This window comes from Scyliorhinus torazame, chromosome 20, assembly GCF_047496885.1.
Source record: "Scyliorhinus torazame isolate Kashiwa2021f chromosome 20, sScyTor2.1, whole genome shotgun sequence".
NCBI classification, from domain to species: Eukaryota; Metazoa; Chordata; class Chondrichthyes; order Carcharhiniformes; family Scyliorhinidae; genus Scyliorhinus; species Scyliorhinus torazame.
The window spans coordinates 1,156,758-1,176,072 of record NC_092726.1 but is presented as its reverse complement, the minus strand read 5'-3'; the positions used below and the strand labels follow the sequence as shown (position 1 = coordinate 1,176,072).

At 51.7% G+C, this 19,315-nt stretch overlaps 1 protein-coding gene across 1 annotated transcript in view; it reads right to left on the bottom strand.

The window, feature by feature from the left end:
- Positions 1 to 19,315, bottom strand: part of LOC140397062 (calcium-activated potassium channel subunit alpha-1-like) — a 109,664-nt gene that overhangs the window by 77,643 nt on the left and 12,706 nt on the right. The window contains exons 5-12 of the mRNA XM_072486094.1: positions 18,506 to 18,581; positions 15,508 to 15,678; positions 13,126 to 13,217; positions 10,424 to 10,534; positions 9,388 to 9,493; positions 7,626 to 7,708; positions 3,035 to 3,104; positions 2,006 to 2,161 (exon numbers count right to left, since the gene is read on the bottom strand). Coding sequence (XP_072342195.1) covers positions 2,006 to 2,161; positions 3,035 to 3,104; positions 7,626 to 7,708; positions 9,388 to 9,493; positions 10,424 to 10,534; positions 13,126 to 13,217; positions 15,508 to 15,678; positions 18,506 to 18,581 — 865 coding nt within the window. The remainder of the gene's footprint in view (positions 1 to 2,005; positions 2,162 to 3,034; positions 3,105 to 7,625; positions 7,709 to 9,387; positions 9,494 to 10,423; positions 10,535 to 13,125; positions 13,218 to 15,507; positions 15,679 to 18,505; positions 18,582 to 19,315) is intronic.

Genomic DNA, 19,315 nt, shown 5'->3' with positions numbered 1-19,315 from the left:
TAACACGGACGGCAACACGATGCAGTGAAATGATCAAGCATACACCAAACGTAGGCATTGGTTCAATACGATTTATTGACAGTCAGGGTGTACAAATCATTCAACACCTTCCACACGTAGATCAGAGCTAGCCTGGTCTAGATAGTTAATGTTAGTTTACTTAGAGTAATAGAGAGTCAACCCACAGCTGCCTGAATGATTTGTACACCCTGACTGTCACTACAGTTGTCACCAGTGGAAAGAGGCGGAGTGCTGATGCCTCGTGTGTTTTATAGTTGGAAGCCCCCCTCTGGTGTTCTGTCTGGTGATTGGCTCACCTGGGTGTCTGTCACTGCCTGCTTTTACCTCATGATGTACATGGGTGCATATTATGACAGCCATTGGGGTGCCAAGTAAGCGGGGCTGCTTTGTCCTGGATGGTGTTGAGCTTCTCGAGTATTGTTGGAGCTGCACTCAGCCAGGCCAGTGGAGATATTCCATCACACTCCTGACTTGTGCCTTGTAGATTTGGGGAATCAGGAGGTGAATCACTGCAGCATTCCCAGCCTCTGACCAGCTCACAGTATTAATGTGGCTAGTCCAGTTCGGTTTCTGGTCAATGGGAACTCCCAGGATGTTGATAAGTGGGGAATTCAGCTATGGTAATGCCATTGAGGGGTGCTGGTTAGATTCCTCTCTTGTCAGAGATGATCATTGACTGATATTTGTTTGGCACAAATGTTAGTTATCAGCCCAAGCCTGAATGTTGTCCATGTTTTATATGCACACAGACCGCTGAGATGGTGCGATGGTACTGAAGGCTGCAATCATCAGCGAGCTGATCTGACCCAATCCTGGAGGGAAGGTCATTGATGAAGCAGCTGAAGATGGTTGGGCCGAGTACCCTGAAGAATACCAGCAGCCACGTCCTTGGCCACCTCCAACAACCATCTTCTATTGTCCCAGGTATGACCCCAACCAGTGGAGAGTTTTCCATCAATTGCCAGTGACTTCCATGGGTAATATAGCTAGTTGTACAGGATATACTGCCCTGACCCCAATCCCACATGCACTCATTTCCAGCTGGTGTTTGTTGGACCAGCAGCCACCTTCCCCTCACCACACACCGGTCAACCTATCCTTTTAATGTATTTTATTCCAAACATATTCAAAGGTACAAAAACATAAATAAATCAGAAAACATTCTCCACACTTCACAGTTTGTGCACGTGTGTCCCCCTTTCCAACCCCCCCCCCCCCCCCTCCCCCCCCCCCCCAATCGCACGACGAACAATTCCTCAGATATGGTCATGAATAGTCCCCACCTTGTTTCAAAGACCTCCGCTGATCCCCTCAATTCAAACTTGATCTTTTCCAGCCGGAGAAAGTCGTACAGGTCCTCCAGCCAGGCCGCCACCCTCGGTGGCGTTGTCGACCGCCATTCCAACAGAATCCTTCGCCGGGCAACCAGAGAGGCGAAGGCCACATCGGCCTTCCTCCCCTCCATAAGCTCCGCAATTGCGATTCCCCAAAAATCACCACCATAGGGTCCGGCCCGGCCTCTACCCCCACAATCTTTGATCACGTCCCAAGCACTTCCTGGGTCAGTGTCTCCGGTAGCTCCCCCTTCTCCAGCGCCTCGCTAAACATCCCCAATAAATGACGTGTCAACTCCATCTCAAACTCCTTATAGAACTCCGCCGGGTAACCGTCGGGCCCCAGGGCCTTCCCCGACTTTGTCCCTTTTATGTCATCCATCACCTCTCAGCTCTAGCGGCTCCTCCAGCGCCATCCTTCTCTCCTCATCCAGCCTTGGGAATTCCAGCTCATCCAAAAACTGCCTCAGATCCCTTCCTCACCACCCATTTCGGCCCTAGGGTCAACCTATCCTGGCTGAGCTTGTATAATCAGTGCATCCTGAGCATTGACCCTGGAGCCTTGTTCGTACAGCTCAACTCCCCTTACAAATCCCAGCGGCTTGACAGAGGAAGATTAGATTGAACACCTACTTGCTGTTCATCCTTACCTCTTCTTTGGACTTCTTGACAAAGAGGTTGGCCAGCAGTGTGGAGAAACCTGGCACGATGCAGTTCTGCGCAATAAAACCCATCTTCAACTCTGACAGGCAGATCACACTATCCCTCTTCTTCATGTCCCAGCTTGGGAGGTTCTGCAGGTAGGCCTGTCGTACCACACAATAACCACAATGTGCATTTCTATAACATTTTTCGAAGATGCTGAGATGTGGTGGAGGGTTATGGTTTGAAGGTGGGTAGTTGGGATCGAGGGATCTGGAGACTGTGCATAAGTGGGGACTGAGGAATATTGGGAGAAGGTGGGCGGGTAGGTAGGATGTTTTTTTCTATTAATTTACAGGATGTGGTTATCATTGGCTAGGCCAGCATTTATTGCTCATCCCTGATCGTCCTTGAGAAGATGGCGGTGAGCTGCCTTCTTGAACGGCTGTAGCCTATGTGGCGTAGGTACACCTACTGTGCTGTTCGGGAGGGAGTTCCAGGATTTTGACCCAGCGACAGTGAAGGAACGGCGATATATTTCCAAGTCAGGGTGGTGAGTGACTTGGAGGGGAACCTCCAAATGGTTGGGTTCCCAGGTATCTGTTGCCCTTGTCCTTCAAGATGGGTTTGGAAGGTGCTGACTTAGGAACTTTGGTGAATTCCTGAGGGATGTGATGAAGTGGTATTTAAGAGCACTTTGAGACAAGGTGAGTAGGTCAGATTCAAAAGTCAGTGGCTGCAACAAAGGAACACTCCCTGAGTATTGGCGGTAGGATTGTCAATCAAGATTATTGACTGAAGTATCTGGGAGTGGGTTCTGAACCCCTGACCGACGGCCTCAGAGGCTAGAGTTGGCCCCACTGAACCACTGTTTAAGGAGAAGGTTGGGGGTAATTTAATAAATTGGGACTGAATGCGGGATTACTGACCTTCCTCTTTTTCCAGAAACCATTCTTGTTTTATAGGATGTGGAATAACGGGTCAGGATTGAGTAACTGGAATAAAGTCCTCAGCCCTTGAGCAGAGACCTGACTTACCTTGCTGTGGTATTGGAGTACCTGTGCAATCACTCTTATTTCAGGCCAGTACTGCTTGACAGCAATTGCCCTAAAACCAGAAACAAAACAAAAGTGCTGTAAATATTTAAAGAGTCGTGAGAATAGTTACACAAGAGGGGTAACTGCAACCCGTGCAAAGGGGGGCAGTTCCCATTGGCAGTGTGAGTCGGAGAATTGGGGCTATTGCACTGTGAGAAATGTCTCTGCAGGTTGTAAAAGAGTCAGGGCACTGGGAGGATGGACCATTAACGGGAGTCAGATGGAGAGTTTTTAATGGCAGAGTTAAGAGAATAGAGGATGGGTAGCAAGTAGGGAGTTAGAGGATTTTATTTCTGAATGAGAAATGGGAGTAAGCCATTTGAGCCTGCTCTGGCTTTCGGTAAGATCATGGTTGATCTGATTGCGGCTTCAATGCTACTTTCCTTCCTATCCTTTCTACGCTTTGACCCCCTCATCAGTCAATCTAATCTCTCTAACTCAGCCTTAAAAATGTTCAATGAACCAGCCTCCACCGCTCTCTGGGGTAGACAGTTCTACAGACTGACCACCCTCAGAGAGAACAGGTTTCTTCCCATCTCCATCTTCAATTAGAGATCCCTTATTTTTAAAGTGTGTGCCCTAGTTCTCGTCTCTCCTACAAGGGGAAATATCCTTTCTACATTCACCCTGTCAAATCCCCTCAGCCTCTTTTATGTTTCAATAAGACCAACCCTCATTAATCTAAGCCCCAACGAAACCCTGAAGGCTGATCTCAAGAAATATAACATAGACGGTCAACACCTGGGAGAGCCTTGCTCAAAAGAGACCCGCTCGGAGGAACCTCCTGAATGAAGGGACAGAATTCTTCGAGGACACGGACAGCTAGAGGAGGCCCAGGAAAGGAGCCTGGGAAAAGGAATACCAGTGATCGAGAGTCCAAGGACCAATCCCACTTCCCGGAAACAACTGCTCAGTGTGCGGCCGAAGATGCGGTTCTCGGATCGGGCTCATCAGCCATGCAACGACCACACCCATGGCCAGTAACACGGACAATCAGACTCGTTATGAGTGATCGCCGAAGAAGAAGAAGGATACAGGCCCAGCCTGCCCAACATTTCCTCATAGGATAATCCCCACATCCCCGGAATCACTCGAGTGAATCTTCTCGGAATTGCTTATAATGCAATTATGTCCTTTATTAAATAAGGAGACTAAAACTGTACACAGTACTTCAGATGTGGTCTCACCAATGCCCTGTACAGCTGTAGTAAAACATCCTGGGCTGGATTCTCCAATAATGGGGCTCTGTCCCCAGGCCCACGTAAAAACGCTGGTCTTTCACTCTGCACTTTCCTTAAGAAAGTCCTGAGCGATGCTCCTACCTGCAGGGGACTGTCAGGGCCCCGGACTGCTCCTCGCAGCACTGGCTGCGGATACAGGGCCCTGCACGCCTGGTCGGAAGTCCGCGCATGCGCACAGCGGCAGCCTGCAGCGGCCGCCCTGTGGGACATGGCGGACTTCGACCGCGGAGCGTCACCAAAAATGTAGGCCCCTCCGAGATCTTGCGCGCCCGCGGGTCCGTGACGCCCGATCGCTCGCCTGGCCAGCCATGAGGCCCCCCTCCCGGTGATTGAACCCCCTGCCTCGACCAGGGCGGCCGCGGACTGAGTCCACAGCCGGCAGCCGACGTTCCCGACGGCCGATAGGTGGTGAGAACCACGCCGTCGGGAGCACGGCCAGTTTTGCGTGGAGAAACGCGGGGGGCTCTGTCAATGGCCCCCTAACCGCGCCACATAGTTCGCACGGGAGTCTCCAGAGTGATTCTCCGGGGACGGGAGCAGCGCCGGTCCTGATTTCCGAGTTGTTGACCATTCTCCGCTCCCGCTCCGAACGCGATTTCAGCGCAGAAACTTGCAGAATCCAACCCCTTGGGCGAAATTCTCCGGTATCAGCGCGATGTCCGCCGACCGAATCCTCCGCACCTTGGGGAGCCGAGCCCCAACCTTAAGGGGCTAGGCCTGCGCCGGACTAATTTCCGCCCCGCCATCTGGTGGAAAAGGCCTTTGTTGCCCCGCCAGCTGGCGCGGAAATGACATTGCCGGGCGGCGCATGCGCGGGAGCGTTACTGGCCGCTCACGGCATCCCCGCGCATGCGCTGTGGAGGGGGTTTCTTCCGCCTCTGCCATGGTGGAGACCGTGGCGAGGGCGGAAGAAAAAGAGTGCCCCCACGGCACAGGCCCGCCCGCGGATCGGTGGGCCCCGATCGCGGGCCAGGCCACCGTGGGGGCACCCGTCGGGGCCAGATCAGCCCGCGCCCCCCCAGGACCCCGGAGCCCGCCCGCGCCACCTTGTCCCGCCGTAAGGTAGGTGGTTTAATCTGTGCCGGCGGGACAGGCATTCTAGCAGCGGGACTTCGGCCCATCTGGGCCGGAGAATCGCGCGGGGGGGCCCGTCAACCGGCGCGGCGCGATTCCCGCCCCAGCCGCGTATCCGGTGCCGGAGATTTCGGCAAACGGTGGGGGCGGGATTCACGCCAGCCTCCGGCGATTCTCCGACCCGGCGGGGGGTCAGAGAATCTCGCCCCTTTTCTTTAATATTTTGACCCCATTTCAATAAATGACAAATTTCCATTTGCCTTCCTCATCACTTGCCGTACCTGCAGACTTACGTTTTGTGAATCATGTACCAGCACACCCAGATCCCTCTATACCACAGAATTCTGTAATCTCTCTCCATTAAACAGCTGCTTTTCTATCCTCCCTGTCCTAGTTAACAAAATCACATTTTCCCACATCATACTCCATCTGCCAAAGTTTTTCCACTCACTTGACCCGTTTATATCCCTTTGCAGGGTTCCTTGGGCGGGATTCACCGTCAGCTGATGCCGGAATCGGGAAACGGGATTGAGCGGAGAATCGGTTTTGACGTTGATATTGTGGCGGGCGCCGGTTTCACACCAAATCGCAATTCTCCATCGCCTCGACAGCGGCGTCAATACGTTCCAGAAGGCACGTACAGTAAACACCGTTGGCATATCATTAGCGGGCCCGACCCGGTATTCTCTGGGATCTCCGCGATTCTCCGCCTCCACTGGGGCGAAATCCCGACGGCAAGGTTCACTTGTGCTTTTAAACATCGTGAAACCGGCGCCGTGGCAGCTGAGGGAGAGAGAGGGGGTACGGAAAGTGTCCAACATCTCCATAGTTTGCTGACAGTTGTGCTGCTGGCTGGGGGGCTTCTGTCAGGGCTGGGGGGGGGTGGCCAGGAGGTGGGCTGTGGGATCGGGGTGGACGGGCACGGAACACCATTGCCACAGCCGGCAAGGCAGCCGTGCAGCTGTGCATGCCGCTAACAGCCCACTGTGAACTCAATGCCACAGTCCATATAGGTCTCCCCCAGGGCACACCTCCCATGTGCCCTCTGGCCCCAGCCGATTCATCAGCGGGATGGGCACGCTCCAGCACAGCCAATGGCTGGAATGAGTGTGTGTGGGGAGTGAAGTGGGGAGTGGGCAGTATAGGCAGCTGCAGCTTGTCAGCCTCCCAAGTGTCAATCCAGACCCCGGTGAATCCGGCACCATTTCTCATTGGAATCGATTGTGTTCCACGTGTGGTGCTAGCCCCTCCACAGTTGCTGAATCAATCCAGGTGCGGCACCAGTTTTGCTGTCATGGAAGTCCTGTAGTGCTCCTTGAAATCTCGTCACTGTTACAGTGCAGGAAACTCAGCAATCAGCTTCTGCACAGTAAGCTCCCACAAACAGCAATGTGATAATGACAGGATATCTGTTTTATTGATGGCTGTTGGAGGATAAATATTGCTCAAAACAATCAGTACTTTTCTGGCAATAACACTGGGGATTTTTACATGTCGTGGGAGAGCAGACAGTTTTACACTTCGCCCACAAGGTGGCACTTGGAATGGTGCGAGGCTGGGAATATCAGCCTGCGGATGTGCTGGACTCTCTGGACTGGGGCGTCCGACTCAGAGGTGGACTGTGATGGCCGGAACTGACAAGGCAGTTAGAAGGAAAAGGGTATTGACAGTATCCCATGGTCGGATGTATCATCAATCTGCAGCATTCCGAGATGTGAGCTGGGAATACTCAGGATTGACCATGGGGACCACTTTATTGGAACATTACTCGCAGTGATATTTCGCCCTCAGTTTGAAAACAGAAATATTAAACAGATCGATAATTAAGGAAGCAATTATGGTATTTAATATGCTCAGAAAATAGGTAGGTCACATCCAAGTCAGCAAGGCAGCATGACAGGGGGAGTGCTGTTCTGTCAGAGGCGCTAAGTTTTGGTTAAGACATTAGACCACAAGACTTGCCTGCCTGCCTGCTGGGGCAGGTGGGAAAGATTCCACCACACCATTTCAGAACAGGGGTTGTTCTCCCCTTGGCACGCTGGCCAACGTCTTGTCCTCAGCTAACTTTAATCAGATTACGATCCCATTGATCAGCGTGGGAAATATTTGGTGCTGAATAACTGCAGAGTGTAGACAGTGCCTTTTGCTGGGGTGTTGACAAGTCAGGGTTCTCTGTGAATGCAACTCCACCCACTTTCTCACACCCAGGTCCCTACCTCATGATATTTGTAGAATCTTCCGCTTCAGGGTTCAGGCAGTTTTTGTCTGCCAAGATCAAACAGGCGTCTGCAATGTCCGGCTACAGTGAGAATAAAAAGGGCTTTATTCATAATGAATGGCAAATATAAAAAGGCACTGTTTGCTTACTCGCAATGCTTGGAAATCTTCATAATTTCCTCCCGTTTACTTCATGGAGCTTGACCTTTAAGAACTATCTCCTGAACAAGATACTTGAAGCACAAATGTAATTATTGCATTGCACGGATTTATATGACAAACCTATCAGATGCAGAAACGTTTAGGCGACAAGTGGACATCACATATTATTTAAACGTTAACTAAGATGGTAATAATTATCTTGCTGCCACAATTTTTCTCAGGAACCCTGATCACAGGACACCACTCCTGTTCACACTCAGTAAATCCCTCTGGGGGGGGTATCTGATCGTGGGTTCCAGCCATCACAGGACATGAGACAGGCTTCAGGATCAGCTGCTCTTTTGCTGCCCATCAGTTTTGTATGTTCATATGGACTTACTGGACATGCCAAGAGGAATAGTCTGGGTCAGACAGAGGTCGGATTAGCTGAGTCAAAGGTCAATGAATGCCCTTGACAGGAACATTGGGCGTGATTCTCCGATCCCACGCGGGGTCAGACAATCGTCAGGGATGGTGCGAATCCCACCATGCTGCTCCGACGCCGGGCCACCAATTCTCCGGCGACCAGAGAATTGACGCCAATGGCGCCGGTCGGGGACGCTGAATGCAACCCCCCCCCCCCTCCAGCAATTCTCCGCGCTTGACAGGCTGTGTGCCCGCCGGGCTCGGCCGAGTTCCGCCGTCGTTGTTCGCGTGCGGTCCTACCCGGTGGGACCTCGGCATTCTGGCTGTGGGGGCCGTCCTGGTGGGGGTGAGGGGGGATCCGACTCCGGGGGGGTCTCCATGGTGGCCAGGCCTGCGATCGGGGCCTACCGATCGGCGGGCAGGCTAATTCCAGGGGGGAGCTATGTTCCTCTGCTCCGGGCCCCTGTAAGTCTCTGCCATGTTGCGTCGGGGCCGGTGCGGAGAAGGAAACCCACGCTCATGCGCGGACCATTTACGATGGCATCAACACCCTGCCACTAAAACGGAGAATCCCGCCCATTGTCTCTTGGCAAATATGGCCTGGACATTGGAAGTTCTATGCAGGACTAGCCTGGGCTGAGGAGAGATATCCTTCAAAGTATATAAACCTTGGTTGACCCTGAAGTACATTGTGCAGAAGCTGCATTATGCAAAGGACTGCAGAGTCTCCAGTAACTCCAGCTCTGGGGCTTTGAAACTGATGTCAACCTATCTAGCACTGTCTGTGAAATACTTTTAAATTTCGCCGCACGTTTAAATTTCAACATTCCTTCTTGCTGGGAAAAGTCAGGTGACTGTCCAGTTACCTTCAAAATGGCTTCTCAACAAAGGAGAACGTGTCAGAAGGCCCAAATTCTACAAATTATTGGTTAAAAGTATTGTATCTCAAAGGAACATGGACAGTCATAAGGCTGAGGCAATAGTTGGGAAATTGCCAATACATCAGGCAACATAGATGATGCTTACTCACCAAGAAAGGACCTGTTCATTCAAGAGAGCAGCTTGGGGAGATATCTGCCATTATTGGGCCCACCATTTTCACGGAGGAATTAACCCAAATAGAAGAGTGGCAATTGCACACACGTAGGCCGACATCTGACAAACTCATCAGCAGCATCGCCTTGACGTTCTTACCCGAATCCTGTCCAAATCGCTGGGATTCAGCACCGATCCTTGGAAAAACTCCATCTCAGTCACGTGACGTTTGAACAGGGCCTGAAGCTCGAGGCCAGGGTTAATGCTGTAAGGAAGCATTGCAGATGCGTTAATTGGGAAGATGAAGATTAGATTGTTGTCTACGTGATTCCCAGTTTCTTTGCTTGGTTCTCAAACACAGAGGGAGGAGCAGCTGGTATTTGTTACAAATCGGCTGTCAAATCTCTCAGGATCATTTCAAGCCAATTTCATGGCCAGAGTTAAGTTTGAAATGCACCCCAGTGAAATAGTGGTTCTACAATGAGGTCTCCAGACCTGATAGGTGGGAGGTTGCCTTGGGACTTTGGTTGGAACAAGATGAGGGTTGGGCTGCTGGATCGGTTCTATAAACACAGCGGCTCATAATCCAATTGCAGTTGCAGTTTTTATAGAACTGCTTCATTTAGTCATTGACGTCAGCCATCATCGGTACACATTCTGGGACCCTGCCAACATGGTTGACTCTTAAGTTCCCTGGGTGATGGGAGGGCGAGGGGGAAAGTGGAGTTTAAAAAAAAAAGAAGTTTGGAATACCCAAATTTTTTTTTTCCCCCAATTAAGGGTCAATTTAGCACACCCAATCCACCTACTCAGCCCATCTTTGGGTTGTGGTGGGTGAGACCCACGCAGACACGGGGAGAATGTGCAAACTCCACACAGACAGTGACCCAGAGCCGGGGTCGAACCCAGGTCCTCAGCGCCGTGAGGCAGCAGTGCTACCCACTGCGCCACCGTGCTGACCTTGGGGGAAAGCGGAGTTAAGGCCCAGATCTGCATGGTCACATTGAATGATTCAGAGGCTGAATGCCCAATCCTGCTCTTACTTCTTACATTCTAATGGTCTGAAGTCCTCAATGTATCGCACTCAAGGTAACTAGCGATGGACAACGTTCCCATCTTTGCCAAGGATGCTAATTGCTGAAATATATTTCAGATCTTGCAAGGAAACGAGGAATGAAGCCGTTTATGAACTTACTTCTCCATAATTACAATTTCTGTTGAAATTTCTTCTCTTTCTTTGCAAGCGAAGTCCTTCAGGAAATCATGGAGGCTGTTGAGTGTAATGTGGCCACAGAGTATGACATACCTGCAACAGATCACACAGAGGTCAAAAGCTTCTGAACCAAAATGAGACACTTTGCAGCTGGGCAGTGGGGGAATCGTCTCTCATTCACTCAGGAAATCTGCTGCTGGCCCTGACAACATGCTTTATGAGTTCCCCAAACACCTTGGCCAATGCACCCGCTGCTGGTTGGTTCAATTCCTCACTAAGGTTAAAGACTGCCTAAACCCAGATGCATGTCTAAAGTCATCGATCCACACTTACCGTCAAGCTGCAGACCAATATCTCTGCTCTCTGTGCTCCCAAAGCATCTCATCTTACAGCGGCTGGAGCCAGCGACAGAAAAAATCCTGAAAGCTGAACAAGCTGGCTGTCAGCAAGGGCGAAGCCCCTTGCCATCACCTTGCCCTGACCGCTTTCATTGAAAATGGCTTTGAAAATAACCCCAAAACAGGCACTGTCTTTCTTAATCTCACTGCAGCGTACGACACGGTGGGCTCCTTGTTAAAATATCAAGAGTCCTCCCTCCGTGGGGTAAGTGATGCCATAAAACTATTATTCCAACTCAGGGTGCACACTGACTACTTGGCAAGCTCCTGGAGGAAATAATCAAGGGATCTGTCCTCACTCCAACCCTTTGCAATCTCTATATCAACGATCTGCCTCCAATCCTGTCCTGTAATTTCACTTATGCTGACGATATCTGCGTGCCTCTCGGGCTTGGACATTGTCTGAACTAGAGGCAACACTAATTGCAAAGCTGGCCAACTACTGCCAGACATGGCACCTTCAGCCCAGCAGCAGCAACACAGTCTCAAGTATATTCCGACTTCACAGTGTCAGCACCAAGAGGGAACTCAACATCACCTTGACTGGCAAGAGAATGAATGAAAACAACATCCCATTTATCTTGGTGTTATCATTGACCCAACACAAAGAACATCTGAGCAAGGCAAAAGCAAAGATCAAAGCAGGAAACAACCTCCCTAGCAAACTTGCTGGCTCTTCATGGGCTGCACATGCTCAAACCTTTAAGACTTCAGCTTTTGCCTTTGTCTACTTGACTGTGCACCAATATGGTACAACGCAGTTTTGTAGATACCCAGCTCAACATGTTTCATCCTGGGTACCCTCTGATCAACTCAACTCCCCTGGCTCCCAGTCCTGAGCAACATCCCTCCCTCTCACATAAGGAGGGAGATTGCAACAAGAAAGCTCCCAGAGAGGTTTACATCAACCCAAGCCTGCCACTACACAAGGACCTTACCAATCCACTTACTGATTGCCTCACATAATGCCAGCCTGTGTGGCTAAGACCACTGTGCCCAGGAATAAGAGCAGATGCCCTGTGGCAGAAGGAACAGAACCAACACGCCACCATGAAACACCGCACCCTCATCACTGATCCCAGCTACCCGGCTTCAACCTGCCGCGCCAACATTGGGCACTCCTTAACCGTTTTCGCACAGGCCAAGAAGGTCTTTGTGCAGCAAATCAGCACAAGTAGGGCCTTTCAGGGGTCCCAGACTGTAGCTGTGGTGCCCCCCCCAATCAATGTCTCATATTGAACACAAGCCCCATAACAAAATTCAACGGAGGGCTCAGAAAGTCTCACTTAGACACTGTGGCCACCACCTACCCTGCACATCTTTGGGCTGTGGGGGTGAGACCCACCCAGACAAGGGGAGAATGTGCAAACTCCACACGCACAGCGACCCTGTGTTAACCACTGCACCACCGTGCGCCCCCCCTCCCCCCCACTGTGGAAATTATTGCCTAGCTTGGTGATTAGTGCACACGCTAAAGAAAGAATAGGGAATCTGGCATTGGGGGTGGTAACTCTTTCCCTCTCTTACCCTTGGAGACTTATGTGAAGTGGCTTGGGAGAATTCTGAATCAATTTACTGGAGCGTGAAAGTTCATGACACAGGGACGGCCACAGGGATCATCATGGAGGTGGTGAATAGTCCCTGTCTTCATTTGCAATTCGCTCCAACAGCCCATGGTTCAGAGGAGTGAGCGGTCAGGTTCCTGAGTGAAAGCTCGGCCGTAACTTACATCTGCTTTTCCTTAACTCTCCTCTCCCAGTCCCTTCACCCTCTGTCGTGTTTCTCATCCACCCACCACATATCGTGCCAGAGTGGATGTTCAGAGCCAAGAGAAACCAGAGCTCTTGGAAACAACTCCCAAATCAGTTGCCTCATTCTGCAAGCTGTGCTGAGTAAACCCCAGCCCGAATCCAGGCTTGTAGCTGTCAAATGGGAAATATTCAGGGTGGAATGTTGAGAAACTAGACCGTGAGCAACACGATAAGGTTCCCTCTCGCTAATTCTGATTATTTAACAACGTTTAACTAGTGATACTCACCTCGTCCAGCAGCAACTCCTGCCCATTCTCAGTTGCGATTTTCCATTGGTTTAGGATTACTAAATCTCAGCCAATCAGGTGCAAGTTTGATCCAGACTTTTGCCTGTGTGACATCCGTGTGTGAAATGTATCCCGTCATGTTTGGTCTATCCCGAGCCCGATGACTCAGACATCAGGCAAACATTGATCAGGAATAGTGTAACGAATCAGCGGGAAAGTGACTGAGGAAAGAGATGGAAAATACTCACTTTTTACCCGTGAACCGTTTGTATTTACCAGTGTATTTCCGATGGCTCCCGATAATTTCGATAATCTCAGGGACATGACTTGCAAACAGGGCCTGTCAGAATTAGCAAGGTTTCCAGTGTTAACATAATTCCATCTCAAAGCTGACAACCATTTCTGGGGCTTTGCCATGTATAGACCATGAGCATTGTCCAGATAATTAATTTCGATAGCGCCTTTCTTGGCCAAAGGAGATCCTTACTGCCGAGTAAGTACTTTTGAAGTACATTCTGTGTTGTAATTCAGGAAATCCAGCAGCCAATTTGTACACAACAGGCTTGCACAAACAGCAATACAATAATGACCAGATAATCTCCTTTGTTCGGTTGATTCAGGGATAAATGCAGCAGACCAATTCTCTCAGTGTTACACAGGAGTGCTGGTCAAGCTTTTTGTGCTCCAGTTTCTGGAGTGAGACTTGAATTCTCAATTTTTTGACACAGCCTTCAGATTACATTGAGTCTACAGCACAAGCACAGGCCATTCGATCCAGCCAAGTCCATGCTGGTGATTAGACACACCACCCATCCATTCCCATCTCTTTGCTTTGCACTCTATGGGCATATAACCATTGTTCCTGATGTGTTTATCTCACTTCCTCTGATGTGCATCAGTGCTGTTGACCTCAGTCACTCCATATAGAGGTTTCTCCCCTGGGTGAATGCAATCACTGGGCCTGGGCGCGATTGGTGCATGGGTCAGGATAGATCAGTGTCTTGGGGAGGGAAGGTAGTGTGCCGTTTCCCAGAGTGGACAGTGGACAAGGAGAGATGGGGAACTGATGGCTAGAGGCAGAAAGGAACAGGGATTTGTTATTGGAGGCATGGATGGGAGGAATGTCCTGCATTCTTTTACTGAGGGCTTAGGAAGGAAGTCTGCTGCACATTTAGTGCCTGACTTCAGTGCTGTGGCCCACTGGGAGGGATTAGACACCAGCCAAATGCAGTCGTCTTGCCTCCCAAAACCCACAACACGGGCAAAATTCTCCAGAAACGGCGCGATGTCCGCCGACTGGCGCCCAAAACGGCGCAAATCACACGGGCTTCACGTCGCCCCAAAGGTGCGGAATGCTCCGCATCTTTGGGGGCCGAGCCCCAACATTGAGGGGCTAGGCCGACGGCGGAGGAATTTCCGCCCCGCCAGCTGGCGGAAATGGCCTTTGGTGCCCCGCCAGCTGGCGCGGAAATGACATCTCCGGGCGGCACATGCGCGGGAGCGTCAGCGGCCGCTGACAGCATTCCCGCGCATGCGCAGTGGAGGGAGTCTCTTCCGCCTCCGCCATGGTGGAGACCGTGGCGAAGGCGGAAGGGAAAGAGTGCCCCCACGGCACAGGCCCGCCCGCGGATTGGTGGGCCCCGATCGCGGGCCAGGCCACCGTGGGGGCACCCCCCGGGGCCAGATCGCACCGCGACCCCCCAGGACCCCGGAGCCCGCCCGCGCCGCCTTGTCCCGCCAGTAAGATAGGTGATTTAATTTACGCCGGCGGTACAGGCATTTTAGCGGCGGGTCTTCGGCCCATCCGGGCCGGAGAATCAAGCGGGGGGCCTGCCAACCGGCACGGCACGATTCCCGTCCCCGCCGAATATCCGGTGCCGGAGACTTCGGCAACCGGCGGGGCGGGATTCACGCCAGCCACCGGCGATTCTCCGACCCGGCGGACGGCGGAGAATTTCGCCCTACATTCTGGAAGGAATGCTGGACCCACATGGGAACACATTTCTGTGACCTGTAAATGTTCCTGCTGAGTGAAACTATCTTATCCAGATACAACACTACACAAGTTATTCAGATCTTCAATCCAGCCTTCTTATATAGTGTTTACAAAACAAATAAAATTTCAATTGCGTAAATGTAATATTACTTTAGAATAAAGTCCTATAGAAATGAATTAAATGTTTAAAAATGCTTGACTGATGTGGTCAGTAATGTGTACCCACTGTATTGGCACCTTAATAAGCTGCATAGTGTCCAAAAAATGCCCAAAGAACAGATGATTGTGAGATTTGGATCTCTCTTCTCAACACCTTATTCAGCAGAAATGTGCATTGAACGAACCTTTCCTAATAGCACAAAAGTTAAAGAATTCAGCACCTTCCTTGCGAACTGCAGGATTGCAGTATGCGAAATGGCGGCTGTGACCCAGTCAGCATGGTGTGTGAGCGAAGCTTTGCCATGAGTAAGGCATCTGTATTTAACTGACTCCTGGGCATTCTTTAGGTTTCCATCTTGCCAAAGCTGGCCCCTTCTAGCCACCAGTCGAAGCAGGCGCACATTGGAGGCAGAAGGAAAGAAAACAGTCCAGGCTATAAATTGTCAGACAGAATAAAATAAAGCAATAAATTTACCAGGCCCAAGATGATGAAGAATACCATGAAGACCTGGCCAACAGTGGTCCTGGCAGTTAAGTCACCATACCCAACCGTTGACATGGTCACCATGAGCAGATAGACACACTGCCAATAGGTTAAGGTTTGTTCATTGGGTGTTTTCAACCAGGGATCTCCTGAATTTTCAATCTGAAAACAAAGAATGTGACAATTAATGAGAGTCATGCAAGGAATTCTTTCACTGGACTCTGACCACCCAAATGAACGATTACCATACTGAAATATTACGGCAAAGGTGCAGCTCTGGGAGCAACAAAAATTGTCCATGACATTGTCAGATTGTTTAATTCTTCTCCTTCCTCAGCCTTCCACCAGCCCAAGCAACCTGTTTAGACAGAACATGGACTTTTGTAAACTATCACCCTGGAAATTGAAGACCCTGAGCACAATAAATCTACAGAACAAATTGCAAGTGTTTGAACAGCTTCACGGATGCAGTGGTATTGTCGCTGAACTAGTCATTCAAAGACCCAGGGTAACGCTCTGGGAACCCAGGTTCCAATCCCACCCCAGCAGATGGTGAAATTTGAATTCAATACAAATCTGGAATTAAAAGTCTAACAGTCAACATGAAACCATTGTCAATAGTCATAAAAGCTCACCTGGTTCGTGAATGTCCTTTAGGGAAGGAAATCTGCCGTCCTTACCTGGTCTGACCAGCATGTGGCTCAGGATCCACAACAATGTGGTGGACTCTTAACTGCTGTGAGGAATGGGCAATAAATGCTAGTCCGGCCAGCAATGCCCACAACCGCCCGGAAAACGGCGCTGGAGAATACGGCAGCCAGCGGTGGGACGGGATTTGAGGCGCCTCCCGGGGATTCTCCGACCCGGCGGAGGGTCGGAGAATCCTGCCCCAAGTCCCACCCATTCATCAGCCCCCATCCCATTGGCCTCTGCTTCCCCCAATGCCTTATGTCCAAATGATTCATGGTCTCCAACGCAACCCACCCAACAACACCATTCCCCATGGCCTCAGGTAAACTGGGCACTCTTCTCTGAAATCCCAATTTGAAACTTTTCCACCGCCTTCAAGACCTTGGGCAGGTTTCTCCTCGCCGAAATCGCTATCGGAGCGGGGGCGGAGATGGGAGTTTGTTCGGGATTCGTGGCCGGCACCAGTCCCACGATTCTCCGATCCCCGGAGAATCACTCGCGAATCGCGCGCGGGGTCTACTCAGCGCGGGTAAGGGGGCCATTGACAGAGGCCCCCCCCCCGCGACTCTCCGAGGGTAACTGGCCGAGTTCCCGACGGTGTGGCTCTGACCACGTATCGGCCGTCGGGAACCTCGCGTGGCGGCTGCGGACTCAGCCCACGGACAGCCTGCAGGGGGGGGGGGGTGCGGGGGGATCGATCATCGGGAGGAGCCTCATGGACGGCCAGGGGAGCGATCAGGTGGCACCGATCCGCAGGCACGTGTTATCTTTGGGGGACCTACTTCTATCCAGGTCCGCGGTGAGAGTCCGCCATGTCGCACGGGGCGTCCGCCGCAGGCCACAGCCGTGTGCGGACTCCCGACCGGAGGTGCAGGGCCCCGTATCCGCAGCCAGAGCTGCGAGAAGCACTCCGGGGCCCTGCCAGCCCCCTGCAGGTACAAAGAACAAAGAAAAGTACAGCACAGGAACAGGCCCTTCGGCCCTCCAAGCCCGTGCCAACCATGCTGCCCGACTAAACTACAATCTTCTACACTTCCTGGGTCCGGATCCCTCTATTCCCATCCTATTCATGTATTTGTCAAGATGCCCCTTAAACGTAACTATCGGCCCTGCTTCCACCACCTCCTCCGGCAGCGAGTTCCAGGCACCCACTACCCTCTGTGTAAAAAACTTGCCTCGTACATCTACTCTAAACCTTGCCCCTCTCACCTTAAACCTATGCCCCCTAGTAATTGACCCCTCTACCCCGGGGAAAAGCCTCTGACTATCCCCTCTGTCTATGCCCTCATAAGGAAAGTGCAGAGTGAAACGCCAGCGTTTTGACGCTGGCCTGGGGACAGAGCCCCACCATTGGAGAATCCAGTCCCTTGTCTTAAAAGCAATCTTTTTGACAAATTTTTTGATAACAGTTTCCGAGGCCAGGATTCTCCCCTACCCGGCGGGGCGGGGGGTCCCGGCGGGCTGGAGTGGCGGGAACCACTCCGGCGTCGGGCCGCCCCAAAGGTGTGGATTTCTCCGCAACTTTAGGAGCCAAGCCCTCAGCTTGAGGGGCTAGGCCCACGCCGGAGTGGTTGGCGCGCCGCCAGCTGGCGGGAAAGGCCTTTGGCGCCACGCCAGCCGGGGCCAAAAGGATTTTGCCAGCCGGTGGAAGTCGGCGCTTGCGCGGGAGCGTCAGCGGCTGCTGACGTCATCCCTGCGCAGGGGGGGGTCTCTTACGCGTCAGCCATGGTGAAGGCTGTGGCCAAGGCGGAGGGTAAAGAGTGCCCCCATGCCACAGGCCCGCCCGCGGATCGGTGGGCCCCGATCGCGGGCCAGGCCACCGTGGGGGCACTCCCCCGGGGCCAGATCGCCCCGCGCCCCCCCCCAGGACCCCGGAGCCCGCCTGTACCGCCGGTAAGAGAGATGGTTTGATTCTTGCCGGCGGGACAGGCATTCCAGCAGTGGGACTTCGGCCCAACGCAGGCTGGAGAATCACCGGGGGGGGGCCCGCCGACCAGTGCGGCGTGATTCCCGCCCCCGCCGAATATCCGGTGCCAGAGAAATCGGCAACCGGCGGGGGCGGGATTCACGCCAGCCCCAGGCGATTCTCCGACCCAACCCTAATCGTGCTTTCTTCAGCTTAAAGTTGAATTTCCTCGCAATTGTATTGAAACACAAAAGACCTTTAAACCCAAGCTGCCTTTGTTGCTGTCAATAATGCAAAGTCTTGTTACCAAAAACCTGGAGAACATGAAACTCCTGTTACAATGCATGGAAGTAGCTTCATTTGTGGCAGTAAAGAGCCAGTCTGTGAACTCACCGTGTGTATGAAACCAGCTGCTGTGAACCATGTACCCAGAAATACAGACAGCAAACTTGCCAATTTGATTTTTGTACTGTAAATTAAAGATGTGAAAGGAAGTTAGCAAGATGAGTGTCAGAAATATGATATTATTCTTTGTTTTTAAATATTTTTTTATTCTTCTCCTTTTTCACATTTTCTCCCAAATTTACACCCAACAATAAACAATAATCAGTAACAAATGTAATGTCAATCCCCATATCAATAACAACGATCCCATCCTCCCACCAAACCCCAGACATTGGCCCGCATGTTAACATAAACAAATGACAAAAAGGAATCAGGAATCACCCATAGTCGCCATTAACACAGCCCCCCTCCCCCCAACCCTCCCAGCCCGCAACCCCCCCTCATGTTCGATGTGATCCAATTCTCGAAAGTGCATAATGAATAAGGCCCAAGAATTGTAGAACCCCTCCATCCTGCCCCTCAGTTCAAACTTAACCTTCTCAAGAGTCAAGAATTCCAGCAGGTCCCCCCGCCATGCCAGGGCATAGGGTGGGAGGTTGATCTCCACCCTAACAGGAACCGCCTTCAGGCAATCAACGAGGCGAAGGCTACAACATCAGCCTCCACACCCGTTTCCAACCCCAGCTGGTCCGACACCCGAAAATGGCCTCCCGAGGGCCCGGGTCCAGTTTCACGTGCACCACTTTAGAGATTACCCTAAAATCCTCCTTCCAGTAATCCTCCAGCTTTGGACAGGACCAAAACATATGAATGTCGTTTGCGGGGCCCCCCTGCAATGTTCACACACATCTTCTACCC